The sequence below is a fragment of the Cynocephalus volans genome, chromosome X (assembly GCF_027409185.1).
Source record: "Cynocephalus volans isolate mCynVol1 chromosome X, mCynVol1.pri, whole genome shotgun sequence".
NCBI classification, from domain to species: domain Eukaryota; kingdom Metazoa; phylum Chordata; class Mammalia; order Dermoptera; family Cynocephalidae; genus Cynocephalus; species Cynocephalus volans.
The window spans coordinates 42049517-42071412 of NC_084478.1; the positions used below are offsets into that span (position 1 = coordinate 42049517).

Sequence of the window (21896 nt, forward strand, 5' to 3'; positions counted from 1 at the left end):
TAAATAACAATAAAAACAAAAACCCCAAAGCCTGCCTATTCTGTTCTCCTCAAACGATTGGTGAGGATTAAGTGAGGGAATTCATGTGAACAGAGGTAAAGTTTTGTTAGAAGCAATAGCAGCAATATTATTTATAAGCATGGTAAGTACAAAAGGCAGGGAAAAGCAAACTGTGTGCAGTTATGGAACCAAATTAGGAAAGGCCTGAAAAGAAACTGGAGATTTTTAAGGATAGTAAGTGCTTTTTTCTCAACCCATGGCTGGCCAGTTAGCTCACTTGGGTAGAGCGAGGTGCCAGCCAGCTGCCAAAACCAAAAAAAAAAAAAAAAAAAAAACACCCAAATAAAACCAGTATGAGGGCAATAAGACCAATGACAGGGGCCAGGGTGTGAAGTAGAGTCTTCCTCTACACATGTGATGAGAAGGCCTGGAAATGGTAGAAGAGTAGCAACAATGTTTCTTTGCCTGAAAATCGAAAGGTAGCACTTTACTAATTTTTTTATAATTATAATTGTTCAGAGGAGAAAATTAAAAAAATATAAAATAATGGGATTTAAAAAACAAATGAATCTAAATTACTTATGGCCATTTCTTTTTCTTTCTTTTTTTTTTTTTGGTGGCTGGCTGCTATAGGGGACCCTGAACCTTGTGTTTATCAGCACCACGCTCTGATCAACTGAAATAACCAGTCAATCCCTACAGCCCTTGATTTCATTGTATGAAAGTTACTCATGTCTGTACACTGGAGTAGAAGTATTAATACAACAACATGTCAAAAAATCTAGATACTGATAGTCTATTTACATTTTAGGAGGTTTGGGTATGAGGTAAATAAAATGCAATTTATTTGTCCACATCTATTTTACATTTATAGTAATTTGCCATAATTTTGGAAAAATAATCCAAACAGTGTATCCCACTCTGTATAAGTGGGCTTCTTATCTGTGTATTCAATTACTTTGCCCAATTAACTGTTAAACAAATACTCAAACTGCTTTACACTTGATCTTAGCCAAAAGGCTGAGAAGCGATCATATTGCTGTAAACATCCAAATATTCACAGTATTCTGCCCAGGAAGGCTTCTATAGTTTCATCCTAGCCTGTGGTCAAAGACTTCAGTTCTAACCCAGGTAGCTCTACGGTTAGTTCCATTTTGTAAATCTCAGCCATTGTTAATGGGATTAGAATAGATTGAGAAACCCCATATAAGAAAAACAACTTCTCAGCATTTAAAAAAAAAAAAGCAAAACATAAGAACACTGTGAATAATGTGGTACTGCAAATATCTTACTCCTTTAATGCTGATGGAATTACAATTAGAAACAACTCTTGAAGAAAAACCATCTGGTAATATGTATCAAAAGCCACAAAAACGGTCATATCCTTTAGTCTGGTGACATCCTCCTGAGAATTTATCCTAAGGAAAAAAAAACTTCGAAGAAAAGAGCTAAAGGCATATAAAGATGTTCATTGTAGCATTGCCTACCTCAAAAAAAAAAATGTCTTTCAGTGGAGTGATCAGGCATTTGGGGAGAAGAGGGTGCTTCTGGGACACTGATTATGGTGTGGAAAAGGCAGGACAGAGAAAAAGCAATGGGGCAGGATAAGAAAAAGAAGGGATGAGGGTGGTAGAGTGTGTTGAACTAGTGGCGGACATTAGCAGAGAGCACAAACCTCAGACCTTCTTATAAGACTACAGGAAGCTGCCATAAAGACCTTGGAACAGTAGGAGAATGTCAGTGCTGCAAAGGAAATTAAAAAAAAAAAAATGATAGTGTTGGCGTGAGCAGGACTGCAGCCATGTTGGGACCTAAAGCTGTCTGGGATGCGGAGGGGCGGAAGATTTTCATAAGGACAGTTTGTTTTTCTCCACTCTTGCTTCCCATCCCCTGACTTTCTTATCTTTCTCCCTAAGAAGAAAAACAGGCTGAGAAGCTAATTAGTACTTTGCAAAGCTAACAGTTCTTTCTTTCAGCCTTGTAGAGTTTTCAGAAATGATCAAGGCCAAACGACTGAAGCTGACCTTGGGCACCAGCCAAGTTCACCGGCGCAAATCAAAATCTTGCAGGGTCCTGAGATAACAGCGAAGATGAGAACAGAAACCAGACGAGGCCTTGGCGAGACCTTGTACCTGACCCATAGAAACAGACCCCTCGTAACTCACATCTCCTGCTCTCCTGCTTTTCACCTCCCACATTCCATTCTCTCAACCTCTCCTTTAAAAACCCCTCGGTAAATGTAAATCTTTGAGATGGGATAGCCTGCCATCTCCTTCAGCTGAATACATCTGCTTTTCTAACACCAACCATTTGATTTCTGACTTTTTTTCTTTCCTTCTCAAGGGGGCGGGCAGCTGGACCTGAGTCCGGTAACAATTGCTGTGTTAACTATTTACCAACAGCCATTGAAAAGGAGGCCATAACGACAGAGTTGGGAAAAAACTAAAACTAAGAGACTCACCTACGAAGGTCATTTTCTTATTTACAAAGGATTTCTGTGGCTGGAGATTTATTTCCTCCCTCACTGAAATACTGCGGACTCCCTTCCCCCCCAGCACCTCAGTAACCATGGGGTCCCTACTGCAGATGGAAATTTCTTTTCCTTCCTCTGTGCTGTCTTCTCTCCCAAAACCCAGAGTACAAGAAGCCGCTTCATACAGAGCTTTCAAATATGCCAAATCCCATACGTACTGGCTACAAAAGACCTAAGTGAGAAACTGAATTCTGTGGGTTTCTTTTTATTAATTTCTAAAATACAGAAGAATAAATATATTAATTAAGAAGGCAAATAACTTACAAACTGGAAGCAGCTCCTGACACTTGGTTCAATGTTACTGCCTCCAAAAGATGCAACTTCACCCAACTGTCTTGGGATTTGGATAGAATCATGCAGAAGAAGGCCCAGCCTACGCTGGTCACAAAATCCTGTTGAACTTGCCACTTGCTTGAAAAGGTCTACAAAAGGAAGAAAAAAATTGCAAAAATCAAAACACAGCACCAAGTAGATACTAGCAGAACCTAACGTCCAACTCAATTCCAGTACCAATTCCTAAGAGTAGCCAATATTCTCAGAGAGGGGTTACTTCTGACTTATGCTAATCTGGACATTTATTATTTTTATGGACCAAGTTAATCCTTGCTGTGTATATGTGAAGTTTGACAACTTTTACATAAACTACAGCCTTGCAAGAAATTCAAGTTTACATGTAGCCACGACAACTGAATTCTTCCTATGCCAGAACACAATCCCTTGGGAAATATTATATGAGGGTACTTCAAAAAGTTCATGAAAAAACAGAATTAAAAGATAATATGAATCTTTCCACGAACTTTTTAAAGTATCTTCATATATATAGGATGTAACCACTATCATAAAATAAATGTTTCATCTTTGATGAAACAATATTTCATCTTTGATGAAAACTGCTGTTTTCATCTTTGGATGAAAAAATATTAAACATTAACGGCCATATAAGTGGCCCAAAGCACCATCCCCCTTGGACATCAGAGGTTCAAAATGTACCAAAATTGGGATTTCTTTATGGAATCATAAACTCATTGAGATTCTAGTCCATCATGTATGTATTTATATGTGTAAATAGCTCATATCGGGTACATGGTCACTGATTAATATGTGTCTGACTTTTTGCCTGGAGAGTGATATCCCCTTGAGGGTAGGAACCACATCTTGGTCAACCGTGTGCCAAAAGCATCTAGAGTAGAACAGCAGTACCTTGTGGATAGCAGGTGCCCAATATGTGTGGCTGACAGAGCAAACGAACACACCAAACACTTGCAACATATGTTTGACTCTCAGAAATAAAATCACTTTAATCATACTTATATTCACCCAGAAGTTACCCCCAAAAAAGTAAATCCAAGAAAGCTTTTCATACCCATGAGCACACGTTAAACTCTAAGAAATTAAATATTTAACAAGATATCTAAGATGGAAATAATAAAATTGAGATCACATGCACAGCCTTTTACCACTCCTCGAATACACACACATAGATTTTTTTCAAAGTTATGAATTTTTTTCATATATCTCACTTCGTAGTTAATATTTTTGTTTCACCAACCTCAAACCATATTCCCTCTTAGTAGTTATTTGAAACACAGGCTCCAAAGCTCCCTTGATGGTTCAATTTAGTATTTACAATGTACTGGTATTATACCGTTGATAAAGTTAGATTAAAAACTAACCTATAATAAGTAATTACCATATTTAAAGGAGGAAAGCCCACAGAAATATTGTTTTCTAAAAAATCCATTTTTAAATGATTAACAAAAGCTGCTCAGTTGTTTTTCTTTGGTTCTTAGCATGAAAAAATACAAAACTACATAAAAATGAGAGTTAAAATGGCTTGTGTATTTTGTGGCTTACTCCTAGAGGACAAATGAGCAGTAGGACACAGAATGGCTTTGCAGGAATTCAGTCTCCTTTGTCTCCTGCCTGTCCTTAAGCTCAGTACATCTCCTCATCCATGTGTGGCTAGGCCTTAGACGAAAAAAGAAAAGACAAGATAGGCTGGCTTTGTTTAATATTTCTGCTGAAAAGACTTCTTACAAGCATTTAAAGGGGAAGAACACAGTCCTTCCCAGGTGGAATGGACAGTCATTTGGTCATCTAAACCCTCACTTCTTTAGCATTTGCTTTTAATTTGGATTTACCGTTTTTAAGTAGAAGAACTCAATGGCTATGAAAAAGAAAATTCTGTAGGGTGGTATTTACCCTTTAAGAAACAGCAAGCTTTCTGTCTCTCAAATAACAAAATGTTAGTCATGTCACGGAATTGAATGTGTCAGTACAACTTGCAGTAAGATGATTATAAAATAAACAATGTTTCTTGAACAGGAATGCCAGATAGTATTCTTTAAATAAGAATCCAAAGACTAGGCAAGTGCAGGGATTAAACCTTCACATTTATTTTCCCGACGTTTAGAAAGGGGTTAGGAAATCAGACTTTATCCCCTCGGAACATGTGTTTTATTCAGACGCAGTCAATGTAATGTAAAATAATACTCGGACTGGAGAAGTTAATCCTCATTCTCTATTTAAATACCTGCAATTTAATGTTTGACAGGGAATGGCACAGACCCCATTTTATGACACTCTAAAAGCAGTTCTACATCTTACATGAGGCACCTGCTATCAAATAAGAACAGTACATCATTTCCCATCGAGAACTGGGGTAATTAGCCAACATTAATAAAAGAATACAGAGTTAATATACATCACTTACATCTGTACTTGTCTTCCAAATGTGCTTTACACAGAGAAATGATGCCAGTTTTAAAAGATAGGACACGGATCCTCCCCGTTCGTCCCCTATTATGAAGAATCAAACCAGAAAACAATTACTGACACTTTACTAGAGGGTGAACACTTCTATTTAAAGAAAAGAAAAAAAAAAAAAAAAAAAAAAAGCCCAGGATATAGAAACTCTATTGAGCATTGTTTTATTAAGATCATTAAGAACTTTTCCAAGTTCATTATCTATTTGGCTGATGACCTGGAATGCGATGGAAATTTGACCACCTCGACCAATGAGTATTTACCAAGTTTTCAATTCTTAAAAGCCGGTACTTGAATTATAAGTGTAGCTCAACATAAAACAGAACAAAATCTCCTTCTATTCACCTCTGGAGAGCCGCCTTGGCTTAAGCTGGTAAGTGGAAGAATTACTACTATGCACTGGCTATTTTGGTTATTGAAGCAAGTTACCTACTTTGATTATTGAAGCCTAAAATATTACCAGCAACTAACTTCTCTGTTTTCTTCAACACTTTCTCAGATTTTAATCGGATTGCCTGATTGAGAGGAAAACTAATCACTTCAGGCCACATGACGCACAATATAAAATATGAACGTGCATCTCCATAAGAAACTATGCCACACTCTATTAGAAAGGATTCAAATATATGCTCTAAAAGATAAATTTATAAGTAACTATTGCCATATCAATGTTTTAATATATATATATGCTTTCGCTTTACATATAGAAAGCTGAAATAAAGCATTTAGCATAACAAATTTATTAACAAGCTTATTTTATTTATGGGAAAAAATGAAAACAAGAACGAAAAGTTTTCCATTTTATAGAAAATATCTTTCAATAACTTTTCAGCTTCTTATTTTATTAAGGAAAGCAACTGGAGCTTAGACAACCACAAAGGATAGGTCGCAACTATGGTTATTTTTGGTGGACAATATGCTCAACATTTCTTTATTTTAAAGTTTAATTGTACATATTTGTGGATACAGTGTTTTGTTTTAATACACTTAGGGTAGGTAGCATATCCATCACCTGAACATTTATCTTTTCTTTGTGGTGATTACGGTCTAGATCCTCTTTTCTAAATATACAATATAATATTATTAGCTCTAGTCACCCTAGACCACCATAACTTATTCTTCCTTCCCACCTGGAACATTATGCCTGAACGTTCAACTAGTACAAGTTATTAAATCCCTCAGTCAAAGAGAAATCCTAGACCTCAATGCATTAACAAAATTCCTACCATTGGGAGATTTTCTTATCTGTTTCCTTCTTATGAAAAGGCAAATAAAGTTTAACAAATAAACTTTATACAGTAACTCAGGTCTTCCCAGAGTTAAAATTGTCCCCAAATAAATTTCAAGCAGGTAGAATGGAATTTATATATTCAGAACACATTCACATGTTATCTGCAAAGAAAAGTGCCAAAATACATTTGATGGTAGATCTGAATACAAACCCTTATCAAAACAAATATAAATGTAATCCATAATTAAAACCCAACATAGTAAATAATTATCATGAATTCAATAGCCAGGTGGTTCTGAACTTTAAAAAGCAATACCTTATCAAAATGATAAAGACAAATTTATAAAAATTTTAGTAAAGGAGGTGGTAGAAATCTCCAACAAAGGCAAAAGTCAAAGTAGTTGATATGCAACTTTTTTCAGAAAACGTTTCCAGATTTTCAAATGGGAATATGCTCTTGTTGACATGTGAAATGAGGCATGTAATAATTGTGAGGTCTAAGAGGAATTCAGTCAAAATCAAGACCAATTCCTTTTGCTCCCTTCCCTTCTTCAATCGTCTTCATTAAGCTCCAGACAAAAATTAGAACTGGGGATATTGCCTGTGTGCAAGCCAAAAGAAATAAACGATTCCTCTCTAAGATAGACTGATGAATGCAGGTGCCAAATCGAAACTCTGTAAAACCTTATTAAAATCCAAAACCAAAATCTTCCTCAGTTTGAAGAGCTCATTTGCTGTAGTAAGGCTTGTTTTCATTTTGTTTGGCAAAATACTCCTACGTATCAGCTAAGACAATTCTGATCTGGTGACAGGTGTGCCAGCATCTACTGAAGAACATCCATTCCTGCCAGTGAGAGGGAGCCACCCAGAAGTAGACGGAAGAATTTCCAAAATACGTAGGTGAGAAAGGGAAAGAACCAATGGCTGCACATTGACCCTTTCTACTTTTTGAAAAACGAGTATCTCAGGCTTTTGTTTGTTTTCTAATCTGAGAGCAATCTCCATTCTAGCTCTTACCTCCTAGCTTATCAAAATATTTTTCAAGTCATGTAAATGCAGAAATGATTTATCACAGGGATAGCTTCTGAGGCCCCGTTTTAATGCTAATTTCACTGTCACCATTCTATAAGCTAAGCCCTCTGTGACAGAGCCTGAAAAAGAACTTGCCATACGTACGTATCATAAACATTCAGCAGCCAGTTGAGACACATATCCACGCAGAGAGGGACGTTGACCAAATTGTTGTGCTCTTGCTCCAGGCGATCATAAACAGTGGTTAAACAATTAATGATCTGCAGGATATCCATGGGCTGGTCATTTTGCTTGAGGTTGTGCTGGTCCAAGGCATCACACGCAGCTGACAGGCTCAAGAGATCCACTGCAAAAAGCACATAAAATCACAAATGATCCAAAGGGTTAAATCCTTCACTATCCTTTCTTTTCCTTTGAGAATCCTGGTAGGGTTGTCTCATACCTTCTAGTAAACACCAAACCTGTCTTCATCGCTCAGCTCAGAGTTGATGAGTTTGACCAGTATTCAGGATCTGAGATTGTTCTGGAATCTAGCTGGCATTGGGTGAAACTGTGAGCCAAGAGCCAGTTCCCATCCCCGAAGTATCGGGTAATATTTGAGGGTTAAGGGACCTATCCTGTTCTATGTGAATTTCATTTCCACCTGAATAAGAAAAATGTTTTAGGAGAAATTTTGAAAGCAATCCTGACAATACTTTGTTGTATCAGCATTACAGAAGGCCAGTTAGCTTAATCTGCATGGTTAGGATTGTGTAAACTCCATTTCCAGCTATGCGTTTATAATCATTAAGTGTTTCTCTCCTTGAAATAACAGTAACCTCAGCATCTCTCTGCTACCTTAAGTTTAGGTGAAAACATAATCAACTTCACTAAAATTTTCTATGGCCAAACCGAAGTAACTACATGATCTATGCAGTTTTCAGACCTGATGCTTATTTATTCTCCTTTCACCTTCAAATTGTATTTCACAATGTACTTTTCAAGTCCTCTAAGAACTTTATAAGGCTGGGGGGGGGTGGGGAATTTCCTTGATCTGAGGTGGTATTTAATCATGTGCTGAAAGACAAACTTGTAAAATTTATTTTAATTGACACGTTGTAATTGTACATGCTTATGGGGTACAATCGGATGTTTTGACACATATTTTGTATAATGATAGGGCCAGAGTAGTTAATGTATTCATCACCTCATGTCTTTACATTTCTTTGCGGTGAAAACATTCAAAAGCCTAACTATGATAGAATATACAAAACTTAAATGTTAACCATAGTCGCCCTTCTGTGCAATAGAACACCAGAGTTTATTCCTCCTATCTAACTGTAATTTTGTACCTATTGGCCAACCTCTCTCTGTTTTCCCTCCCCGCCCTGCCCCCAGTCTCTGGTAACCACTATCCTACTCTCTGTGAAAGACACAAATTTAACAAAAGCAAAACTTCAACCTTGCCAACCATCAGCAAATCACAAGCTTTATACCCGTGTCATGGAAAGATGCTTTTCTCTAAAGCCAATTTATTAGCTGAATTGGAAATGCAACAACCTTGCTTTTAAACCACCTCATACAGCTAAGCTCTGGTCACAATTCTCAGTCCTTTGAGACAAGGAATCAATGATAATTAAGTAAATCTCTCATGCATCTAGGGGGAAGGGGCAATACAATAACAAATGCACCTTCAGATAAATACAGGTCATCCCAGTCAGTTACCAGCTTTCCTAATAACAAGAAATGCACATTTAAGGTTTTAATGTATTTTACCAGTTATTTGAAGATAGTTCTAATTACGTATTAAGAAAAAAAATAGTGGTTAATACCTATGCAGTTTAATATCTACGTAGTGCACATTTTTCTCTTTTTACGAATGAAAACAGAAAACTTTGGAGTTTCCCTGGAAGCATGATGGAGATCTGCTGGTGGAAGCAGGTGGTTTTGTCTTTGTCTTTCTTTTTTTTTGGCAGATGGCCAGTACAGGGATTTGAACCCTTAACCTTAACCTTGGTGTTATAACACCGTGCTCTGACCAACTGAGCTAATCAGCCAGCTCCTTCTTTGTCTTTCATCCCAGTGAGTTCCCATGTACCAGTGTCCCTAAAATGTCCTCTTTTCATGGAAGCAGAGACTTTGTTTAAAGTGGCAGAAAAAAACTTAACTTGGGAGACTGATTTGAGAAGGAGTCAGGTGGAAAAAAGAAAAAAGAACAAAAAAATCACAATGCAAGCAGGCAGGAAGACCTTGGGGAAAGCAAGGCCAAATGAGAGAGGTACAGGGACAAAAGACTCAAACTTCCATTCTTTCCTCTGTGTGCTTGACTTCCTCAGAGGGCAAATTTTCAAGTGCACATAGAGAGAACGTTTAGAAAGAGCACACCAGCTCCATTATTGGAAGGGAGGAATGGATTTTTTCCAAACACCAAAATTCCCAACATGTTTCTTTATATATTGAAGGAAGCTATGGGTGGTTTGAAGTTTTCCTGTTATTTTCTTTTTTGCTACTTTGCTTTAATCATTATAAATATCTTGCTTTAGATCCAAGGATGTAAGAACTTACAAGTGAGAATTTTTAGACGCACTTTTGTATTAAGAGTCTTAATTTAGTCTTGTGATGGAAACTAACAAACACCAAAATTGCATGAATTTCATATTATTGGGTCTACTCTTATCTCTGTACAGGTGAATGGGTAACACACAGAACAGAAAATGTGGAGTATAAATAGCTCCAAAGGGGAGCAAAGCAATTGCTCTGAAATAACAGGAGCAGAAGATGACACAGTTAGGAGAGAAATACTGTGCAGTGTGCTCTGTTAAAACCAGATATGGTTAAACACAAGAACAATCCATCACAGAAGACTGAAGAACACATTTCCCAAAAGAAACATATCAAACAAAATTCCACTTTCATGGAACAATTTTTAAAAGACTTCTAGTTAGGTATACACAGCCCATAATACAGACCTGAAAAGAGGTGAGAAAATCAATAGGAAGAATTTAACTGCCAACCAGACATACACTTACTGCTCAAAGCAAGCATCTTAAGGAATATAATGAGGTTTTTTGATGAAACATCAAACATAATGCTTAGATGTTTCTAGAAACCTCAATAAGCAGCCAGCAGACACAATTTTGTGAAAATATCTTGCCCTTAAGGTAGGAATTTCCATTCAATATATATATATGCATGCATACATATATACATATATATGTGTTTATGTGTGTGTATTCACTAGAGGATGTATTTTTAAAGCTATATAAAAAACCAAGTATTCTAATATACCCTGTCTTTAAAAAATATTTTATAGTAGAGGATGCTATAGGCTTTAATGCCATAAAAGAACAGGGACTTTTTGGTGGTACCCCTCATGTGTGAGGGCTATGGGAGTGAGAGGGCGGGGACAGAAGAAAAATGACTGGCTCTTCAGGATCCTCTTAGGTGTGCAGAAAAAACAACCAGGGGGAAGAGATATCTTATACACATGGATACCACTAATGGTTCCTGAGGCTCTAGTTGTGCTTATTCATCCTTCTCACAACCTTCCAGGCTCAAATACTAACTCTGTTCTGTCCATGCAGGCTAAAAATGAGGAGCTGAAACAGATTTTTTTGTCTTGTACAGAATCATAGACTTTTAGGGCTTGAAAGCTAGAAAGCACCTTTAAAATCGTTTTGCAGTTGAGAAAACTAAGACCAGACTTGCTCTGGGTGTCATGGCAGGATATACAGGTTTTCTGATTTCTTGTGGAGGTACATACTGAAAGGCAGAAAGGTGGGTGGCAGAAAGTGTCCTTACTGACTTTACAGAAAAGAAAAACCACTCTGCATTCCATACTAATGATAACAGTGGGAGGAAAAAGAAGCACCAAAAAGTTGGTTAGTGGTTAAATAAACAAAAACAGTCCCATGGTGCCCACACAACCCCATGCTCATCCTATGGGTCAACCTGAACACTCCATGTTGATATATAAATAATCCTATGACCTAAATTAGCACAGACAGAGAAAGACGGAGATAATGGTGGAAGAATTGCTGTGGGTTTGCTGACTTTTCTTGCCCAGGCAGCAGAAGGGGCTTGGAGGAGACTATTGTTGACATCACACCATTCTACAGGCAGCTTCCACTTAAGGCTGTAGGAGTTCACATACAAATCTCTGCACAGCAAGAAAGTCAATGCGCTTTGATGTTGTTATCTGTGCTGGGTTAATTCCAGAGGGTCTGGCGTTAGCATGAAATGTTTTACTAAAATGTCTATACAGCATAGATCCTTGATCAAAGCAATGAAAAGTGACTTACTGTGTTGATGTGTAGTCATGGGTTACAGGTTATCACCATTGTTTATTGAGAACAATAACATCGCCTATTTTTACCTGGTCTCAGTGAGACCACAGAGGCCAATGGGTTTGGGGCTGAAGATGTAGGAAGAATATGTCTGGGTTAGCAGCATGATAAAAGAAACCTGGCTGAGAGTCCAATTTGTGTTCCCTGGTTTCTCAGGCATTTTGTGTTCACATCAGTGGCTCTAGTTGCAAATGCAAAAGAGAGAAAATGCATCTTGGTGTGGCCTTTGCAAAGAAAGGGAGCTTGTACCTGGCCTCCCTGGACCCTATGCTGTGAGGCAGCCTGTGGCTGTGATGCATGTCCTGGTTTTAATGGTGTCGGTATATTGTATCCTTTTCCTGCGATGAACTGTAGATTTGTAAAGCATTGTCATTTGGGTCCTGCAATACCTCTTTAGCAATTAAACCCTGTCTAACTGCCACCATCAGTACAGTTAGTGTCAGAAGTGAAATTGTTTAAAAGATCTCCAACTCATTCTTAGCTAAAAATATGACTAAGGCATTACTTAGAAAGAAATAAAGATGATTCTGATAAAAGGGAAGAAAATGAACCGTTGATGCTGGTCGCCAACCTACCCTTGGGGTGAAGTAGCTCAGGCTTTAAAACTCGTTACCGATAATGTAACTTTCTAGTGGAATCTGGAAGCAATAGAACATGAACTTAAGGAGCTAGCAAATGGATTAGAAGGAACTATAAACTGATGGCAGGGCTGCTAAAAACGCAATCCCTTGGTTGCATTAGCAAAATCTGAAGTTCAGAATCTCCTTCTGTTGAGCTTCACCCTCTCTGGCCTGCAGATGGAGTTCCATCCAAAGGAACCTGAGTGACCATCACTTTTGATAAATGGGCTACCCCTGTGAGACCAACCACAACGAAAAAGATAATTCAAGTGGGGAACTTACAGGTGTTCCCTCCTTCATCACAGTTTTCTTTTTTGATGCCAGACCTAGTAGTCCCTGAACTGGGACTATAATTAAGAGTCTTAAAAGCTGGTAATATAAGATGCTATGGCTATTAACTGGAAGTTAAGTGCAAGAATTCCACAGGAATCAATGGGATGAACTGTCTTTCCTGCACCTTGCCTAATTGGGACTATCACAAATGTTTGGTTGCCTAGTGAGCAGGATAGCCCCATTTCTCTGTGCTGATCCAATCTGATCCCTTACCATTGGGAACAGTCTAAAGGGGAAGCCCTGGGCATGTCTTATCTGGCTACCAGCTAAGCATGGACTAGCCCAGTGGCTGAACCCAAGGAACATACTTTGTGTGTGGGGGTGGGGTGGGGTGGGGGGTTAAAGTGAATGATAAAGAAAGAAAAGAGATTGTTGCTGAGGGAAAGGAAGTCACCAAATAGGTTTTTAAAAAGGGAAAATTGAACATAATGCTGGTGCCTAGGGAGAGGCTTAAAATGGGAGAATAATATGCTCCCTGAGCTTTGACTCTGATGCTCCTTGGGGTGAAGGACTCTGCTAAAACCTCCTCTTTTAAAGATCCAAAAAGTGAGCACAACAGTGGGCCAAGCTATCGAACACACTGGATGAAGAGATAGGAGTTCTGATTGTGGTCATGACTCCATGGAGCAGTATTAATGTGTGTCTTTTGGTTCTTGTTTCACAGGATCTATCTGTTATTAGGTGTCTGTGTTAGAAAGCCTGTGAGAATATTTACCCAGTCAAATATGGAGAATAGTGATTTATAACAATCTGAATGAACACTGTGTGCCATTAATTGTGATGATGAAGGTTTAAGAAAGGTATTGGGTATGTGGTAGAAGGTTTATATGATGAAAGCCTCATCTGTCATAACATTATGTGTAAAAAAAAAAAAAAAACAATTTGTCCCATTACTGTGTGTGGAAAGCCCTAAGTAAATGGAGGGACAGTTAGGGCACTTAGATCATTGGGAAATAAGTTTAATTTGATGGGCCTATTTTCCTGAGATTGAAAAGCCAGAAATTTGATGTGGTTAGTTACAGAAATTTCTGTGGTAGATACCTAAAACAAACTCTATTTAGGAGTGACTACTATTCATATGATTTTAGCCTGGAAGACAACATTTTTATGTCTCAAATTTCCTAGTGTGATATTGTGAAAATAGACATTTGGTCTTTATCCCTGTCTCCTGACATACAACTCCTGAAATCCTTAGAATCTCCAAAGCGATGATTCTTTTCATGTGCTAATGATGGCTGGCAGCCCCTAGGTAGCTTCAGGATGGGGGCTGGTCACAGAAAAGACCAAGGCAAGACTCTAGTCCCACCCCCCAACCTCCAGGGAGGGGAGAGGGGCTTAAGCTTAAGTTGATCACCAGCTACCAGTGATTTAAGCAATCATGCCTATGTAATGAAGCCTCCACAAAAACCCAAGAAAACTGGGTTCAGAGAGCTTCCAGAGCACTGAATACATGGAAGTTCCTGAAGGGTGATGCACTTAGGGAGAGCATGGAAACTCTGCACCCTTCCTCCCACACCTCACCCTATGCCTTTCTTCATCTGTATCCTTTGTAAGATCTTTTACAATAAAACAGTAAACGTCAGTTCATGTTTCCCTGAGTTCTGTGAGCCCCTCAAAACAAACTAATCAAACCCAAGGAAAGGGTTGTGGAAACTGTCATTAATAGCTGGTTGGTCAGAAGTTCCAAAGGCCTGGACTTGCAACTGGCATCTGAAGTTGGGGACAGTCTTGGGGACTGAGCCCTCACCCTGTGCAATCTGACACTATCTCCAGGTAGATAGTGATGGAATTGAATTGGAAAACATCTTGCTGGTGTCTGCTGAAGAACTGCCAGCTTGCTTGCCAGTGGAGAGAAATCCCTACACATTTGGTCACAGAAGTCAGTCCGCTGTGTTGATTGTGCTGTGAAGCAGAGGAAAGACCGTGTGTGTTTTTTCCATTCACTCACCTAGTTATATTAAAGGTGTTCTCAATGGCAACAACATGTCCGGTGGATCAAAAAGCACTGAACCACTCGAAATAAACAAAACAAAACAAAACAAAAACCCCGGGAAGAATTAGGATTAGGAGCTGAGCTAGGAATATCTGGCCAGGAAGAATTTGCTTTGAATGAGAAGAGATAAACTGATGGAAAAAAAAAAAAAAAAAAAGACCTCGTGGTATAAGAGGAACACTTCAAGGGCATCCGATTCCAGGAAGAAGGGTAAGTATGGCAAGCTGCCTAGAATAACGAGAATGAAACCAATGATTACTAGAGAATGGAACCTACGAGGTGCTCATTAGCAGCTTCAGCATTACAACTGAAAGCCAACCATGCTTTCTCCAGCAACTCTTGGGTACTGGATAAATTTTCAACAGGACTACAGCATTTCCCCTGGGAAATAGATGGGTCTTGTTGGGAGACCCCACTCTTTGGGGCACCAATATCTGTCAAACGATGTAAATTGAGAAAATTAGTTTTGCTGTGTCCTCAAGATGTTTTTAATTCTGAAATAACAAAGACATGGCCTATAACCTATGTGAGAAGTAATACATGGTATATGGAAAACAGTAGATTTTTGTAGAGGAGGAACAAAATAACTATGCTGGCCTCTTGGGACCCCTTGCTGTGTAGGCAGCCCGTGGCTGTGGATCCATATCCTGATTTTAATGCTGTTTTCATATTGTAGACTCTTCCGGCAACAGACTGCAGATTTGTAAGCCATGTTATTGTGGGTCCTGCGAGTCTTCTTTAGCAACCGAACCCTATCTAATGCCACTCTTAGTGCACTATCAAAAGGTGAGGTGCATTTATGGAGAAGGGAGCACATTTTCCACCTGTTCGTCATGGCAAGGGCGAGTCCAGAAGCTGCGACTTTATTCAGACAACTCCAGGCTGTACCAAATCTCTGTAATGTGTGCTTTAGTTGCTGAACAGAGGCAAATTGTACTCTATTTCTTGTTGTTTGCAGAAAATTTGTCACATTTATCAACTGCAGTATATTTAGCCCTATGGTTTGGGTTCTCTCCAACCTACCACACACTAATAAACTAAATACACTTGCTTTAAGTGCATTTTTATTTTAGCTCTTAGAAGTAGGCTATATTTTTAATTTTAGAAGCCACACACCTATGGAATGTCATCAGAACTACAGAAGGAGAAAGAAAAAGCTTAGATTATTTTCTTCGTAACTTCCAATATGCCATATGAACCAGCTTATAAATCCTTCTTACCATGATTTTCTCTTTGTCTCTGCTTTTCTATTGAGTTTAATTTTCATTCACAATGAGTGGAAAGGCAGTATGGAGTCATGCTACATTTAACCGATTACAAGCCGGGGACATTATAGGCCAATGGCGAAGCTCTCAACTTAAATAGTGAATTTTCTACAGTGGATAAAATTGTGTTATTTGGTTTTCTGCAATATTGAAACTTTGATAAGGAAGTGAAATAAATAAGATCAAGTGCTTAATAGGGGTGGCACTGCATATTTTCTGAGGCATCTGTAATTCAAACTCTTCACTGGCATCAGGAAATCATTGAGATAACATCATTAATTTTCATTAAAGTAAGAGTTAGTAGAAGCAGCCTTTGGTAGGAAAAGCTAGCCAGGGCAGGTTTTATTTGCCTGTACCACAGACAATAGCTCTTTATCATGGCTTTGCAGGCACAGAAATGACAAAAGCCTAGAAGATAAACCTAAGCAAATATAAAATTAAGAGGAAATTCTTAAATCATGTATTGAAAAGTTACTAAGTAATGTGACCACACATGTTTTCAATAATAAAAGGAATGGTGAACCTTTCATTCTATATTTTCTATGCGTGGCGACCTCCTAACATTCTTGAAAATTCAATACTTAATTTAGATAAATACACCTTAGTTTTACTATACTTGAATTTTTTTCAAATATGAGAAAAGTCATGCTCAGAAAGGAAATGCTGAGAATTTCAAATGTTTAAAAGTGAGTATTTTAAGAAATTATTCTACATTCAGAGCTTAACTTTATTACAAGGTTATCACCTCAAATGGCCAAATTTTTTATAATATCAAATGCCCCCATTCTCCCAATTTTTATCGGAAATTTTAACATAAATCAAAATGATAGACTATAAAACACATATGTGAGTAGAATTATTTTTAACAGGAAAACTGAATAATGACTAAACCCAGAGTCAAACAGAATGTTATGGGAAGGGACAGTCATTGTAAGATTTTCCATTTAGTCTATTTCTGGGCTTTTTCATAGTGTAACTTAGAATAGCTGGTTATCTCTTTTGAACTTATAGGATCTCAAAGGAATATTAATAATTTAATTACTCTCCCCCCGCCCCACCCCCATTTGTTTTTTGGTGGCTGGCTAGTACGGGGATCTGAACCCTTGACCTTGAAGGTGTTAGCACTGGGTTCTCCCAAGTGAGCTAACCAGCCAGCCCTCATAATTAGCCCTTTATCAAAGGAAAGCAGTACCTCTGAGATGAAAGGGGCAGAGTTAGGAAAAGAAAAAGAGGCAGAAGACTTTCTCCAACCAGCCCCCTATTTCCCCTGACCCCAAACTGCTTTTTCCCAGCTATGATCAATTAACAGGTCCCTAAGGAAATCCTAGGCCTGAGGAGCCCTTTGAAAACCACTTCAGCTAGGCAGCTATATAGGTGAAAAATGACAACTTCAGGCTACAAGCTATAAGGAAATGGAAGCCTCGATTTACTTTTTTTCATGCATTCATTACATGAAGATGTATTGAACCCTACTCTGCAAGGTTTTGTGCTAAGCATTGGGGATACCAAGACGAAGAGGAAAGACTGACTCTATCCTTCCAAATAATTCCACATCTGGGACATTTCTTCTCAATCTCTGTGCAAGAAACCATATGCCAACAAATCCTTGACTACCTTATTACTGCTAGCCTCTGCAAGCCCCTTCATACCTGAAGACTTGGCAGCCAGGGTTCATGGTCCTTCCCTCTCCCCCAGTTCTGGCCCCAATTTTAGAAGATTTCAACCTGGGCATGGGTGACTCGTGTATCACTCCAGCTTTTCAGTTCCTTAATTTCCTATTTCTTCTCCATGGAAATTCCCGTCTACTCCTCCTCTGCCACCTACTCAAACGGTCATATCCTAGACCTAATCACCTGAAAGTGTTCCACCTTTGAAATAATGTCCAGCTCTTGTCTCTGACCACTATTCCCTGTCCTTCAGTTCCTTCCCTACCTCTTCCTCTACCCCCCTCAACAGTTAGCCACTTGATCTACCTCCTAATGACCAGCTTCCACCTGAATTCATAGCTTCTCCTACCCAACAGGGACTTAACAGACATGACTTTTGCCCAAATCCTCACTTCTCTTGGCCAGCTGTCCTCTGCCTGCCTTGGGACAGAAGCATCTGGCTCCTTAGGATGCCTGGAAGAATACTGTACCCCTGCAGATAGGTGCTGCTGTAAGACACTCAGCTGAATCTGGATTCTGTAACGCAGATTCTCAACTTAGCCCTCTTGTTCTCCACAAAGATACGCCCAACTTCAATGTTATCACCTTCCGTTGTTAACTGCATCACCAGGACTCTCTCCCAACTTCACATAGAAAACAGAAGGCTTTAGAAGGGCATCCCACCTTCCTGCTACCTGGACCTGCACAGATCCTTCTCTATACCCACCTATTAGAGTGGAAGAGAGGAATCTCTTCCCTCTCTTAGGCTCTTTATCACCTGCCCATATCCTCCAAAAACTCACATTTTTTTATCATCTCCTCTTCAGCCAATAATTTCAATCTTGCCCTGTCTTCTTCTCATAGTCATACAAATACACTTAAGTATCTCTCACCTCTCTATACATCTCAACTCCTTAGCCCCCTCCAGCTAGCTACCACAACCCTTCCCTCCCCTTCGAAACTAAATTTCTCCAACAATTGTCTACACCAGCCATGTCTACCTTCCCACTTTTGAATCACTTTTAAGCTCACTGCACCACCTTCCCTGTGCCTCTAAAATCTCACCAAATCGACTAAGGATCTCCCTGTTGCTACATTCAATGGGCACTTTCCCCAACTTCCTTCTGATATCCCAGCAATATCTGACCCTGGTGACAGATCTCTCCTTTCTTCCCATGCAGTATGTGGCACTAGAACCTCTCAAGATTTTCCTTCTTCCCTGCTGGCCATTCCTTTGCAGTCCCCCTTGTAGGTTGTTCATCCTCTGTCCTAAATAACTCTTCTCACTGTATACTTTCCTTGAGCCATCTCACCCTCTCCATGGTCACGAGCAGCACCTACATGCTGACGACTGCTAAATATTGTTTGTATATTTCTCCTGAGCACCACGGCTGCACGTCCAACTCTACCAAGCAGGTCCACCACTCACCCGGTAGCCCAAGCCAAGTACCTAAGTGTCTTCCTTGACTACATTTCGCCCACCACATCAAATAAATCAATAAGGCCTGTCAAATCCACCTGCTAAGTATTTCTAAATTCTCTCCATTTGTCTCCATTCCTCCTTTGCTAATCCGGGCCACCGTGTTGCTGGTTTGGATTATTGCAACAGGTCTCTCTCCTGTCAGTCACACAAGCCCCCCAAATTCACACGCTGTTCCACAGCCAGAATGATCTTTCCAAATGAAAATCCGATCATGTCATCCTCCTGCCAAAAATCACTTGAATGGCTCCCCACTGACCTCTAAATTCTTTAACTTGGGTTTAAAAAGCCTTTCACAATCTGCCTCCTGCTTCTCTCTCTAGCCTAATATTTCACAACAGCCCTTTCCTGGGATTCCGTGCTTTAGCCATGCTGTAGTCTTTTTCAGCTTGTGTGTTGTGCTTTCTCCGGGCTCCAGGTTTCAGCACTTGCTCTTTCTTCTGACTAGAACATTTTTCCTACAGTGAGCTCTACTTACCCTTCTGGGCTCACCTCGCTTAGACATCACCTCTTCAAGCAAACCTTCTCTGCACCTCACCTCACACAGCTGGCTATTCACATAGTACCCTATTCTTCCACTGTCACACAACTACATACATGACATTGAAATTGTCTCTTTACTTTTCCTCAGTGTGCCCAGAAAGCCTGGAAATAGAGGCAATATCACTTTATTTTACTTTTTAACCAATGTAGACGACCTTGATGACCTTATATGTACATTTGCCTGTGTCTACAGATTTTACAGACATCCTGGGTATCCCTCATTAGACTGTAAGTTCCATTAGGGTAGGGACTGTGCCTGTCTTTTTCATGGGCATATCATCAATGCACATAGACACTCAAACAGTATTACACCATGATTCACTTTGTGGAGAACACAGAGTTATAGATAAACTATCTGATGAACAGATAGAGCTGTATAACATTTTAGGATTTTCCCACAGATGTATGATAAAAAAAAAAAAGGAGAAAAACAGTGTCCTCTTTCCTCCATCACAGCATTCATCTGAACATTAGCATTCAAGCTAATAAACCAGACACATCTGTGAACTTTGGTTTGGATAAGATAGTTACAGTCTTTTAATACTCAATACATTTTGTCAAAAGTAAAAACAAAAGTAGAATAGGGGGACGTAATGCAAGTTTCATAAAGATAATTATGGATGCCAATGCCATTTGCTGGAAAACAAAAATGATCAATATCTTATTATTTCAACATCAATAGCTGAGGAATGGTGGCGAGAATGATTCTAAACAATATAACAAAATAGTCTAGGCAAACACTGGGCCAAAGATACTCAAAAGAATGAATTTTATGTTGCAACAGAGCTTGTGACAACTATTTCTTCCCTCTCCAAGGAAAAATACTCTCAACCCACTTTTTTTTTTTAAGCAAAGAAAAATGACCAAGATCTTCAAATACTGGTTAATACTTACAACAAAGGGCCTTCTGCAGTCTTCGGAGTTTCATGGCAGTCCTATAAGCTGAGAACCTGACATTATTCAGGTCAGCTAAAGAAAAAAAGGGGGAAAACAAAGATCATTTGTTATTTCATCAGAAAGCATAGGCAAAAATCCCCAATGATTTGCCAACAGCTACAACCACCACAAAAATAGGTTAGAAAAGAATGTTTGTGTTTATGCGCCAAGCTTTGGCAGGTGAAATTCTGTTGATATGGGTAAAGAATAAAAAATGCTTTTGCCCTTTGACAATCAGGAAAGCTAAGTTCTGTGAAGGATTACAGTGGTATAGCCTGCAGGGCATTCATGTGGTCCTTGTTCCCAAGAGGGTGAAGAAGGGCAGGTTTTTTTTTTTTTTTTCCTAGACCATAATCTGGATCTACTGTAGTGAATATCTGCTGCACAAAATTAAAGAGAATTAAGTATCGAAATAGCTAAGAACTTAGCAAACAATCAAGCGGCAATATAACATTTTTTTTCTGATTATAAAAGTTATGCATGCCCACTATGGAAAACTTAGAAATTAAAAGAAAATATAAAACCAAGTAAAGAAATCATCCACAATCCCATAACCCAAAGATATGCGTTATTAACATTCTGAGTGTTTTTTTATCCAACATGTATGTGTGTCTCTGTGTGAGATGTATCTTAAAATAAAATTGAGATTTAAATAAATACCGAGCTTTATATTCCAAGGTGCAATCATTCTAATATTCAGCACAGAGTAGCAACTCAACTATTTATGCTACTGTGGTTTCTAGAGTCAGCTGTCTACCAAGCCGTGACTCACAGCACCCAGCAGGAAGCTGTATTTAGATGCCGGCCTTACTCAAGTCAGCACAGGTCTTGATATACACTGGGCTACATTTCTTTTCTAGTGTTTCTGTGTACGTACGTGTTTCAGGAATCCAGCTCCAAAAAGCTCCTTGAAGACAAGGACCCTGTCACCCACTTCTGTCATATGTCCCAGCAACTTAATATACAATTCTCTCTGAAAAAGCAGGTCTAATACAGCTAGGGGACGGATTGACCGACTGAATGAATAAATGAACAAAAGAATGAAAGAAAGAAAAAACATACTGGCAAACATGACTAACTGCTATCATCAAATGGCACCCACAAAACCAATTCTAATGAGGCATTAGTAGAGGATAATCATTTAATCTATATCCAAGTCACTTGGGTTAACATTATTAGCTTTATGGCCTTTG

The 21896-nt window shown here is 38.9% G+C and overlaps 1 protein-coding gene across 2 annotated transcripts in view; it reads right to left on the reverse strand.

Moving 5' to 3' along the window:
- Positions 1–21896, reverse strand: part of DMD (dystrophin) — a 2107999-nt gene that overhangs the window by 81112 nt on the left and 2004991 nt on the right. For both annotated transcript variants that reach the window (XM_063083086.1, XM_063083084.1), the window contains exons 64-67: positions 20662–20736; positions 7707–7908; positions 5247–5332; positions 2798–2955 (exon numbers count right to left, since the gene is read on the reverse strand). In XM_063083086.1, coding sequence (XP_062939156.1) covers positions 2798–2955; positions 5247–5332; positions 7707–7908; positions 20662–20736 — 521 coding nt within the window. The remainder of the gene's footprint in view (positions 1–2797; positions 2956–5246; positions 5333–7706; positions 7909–20661; positions 20737–21896) is intronic.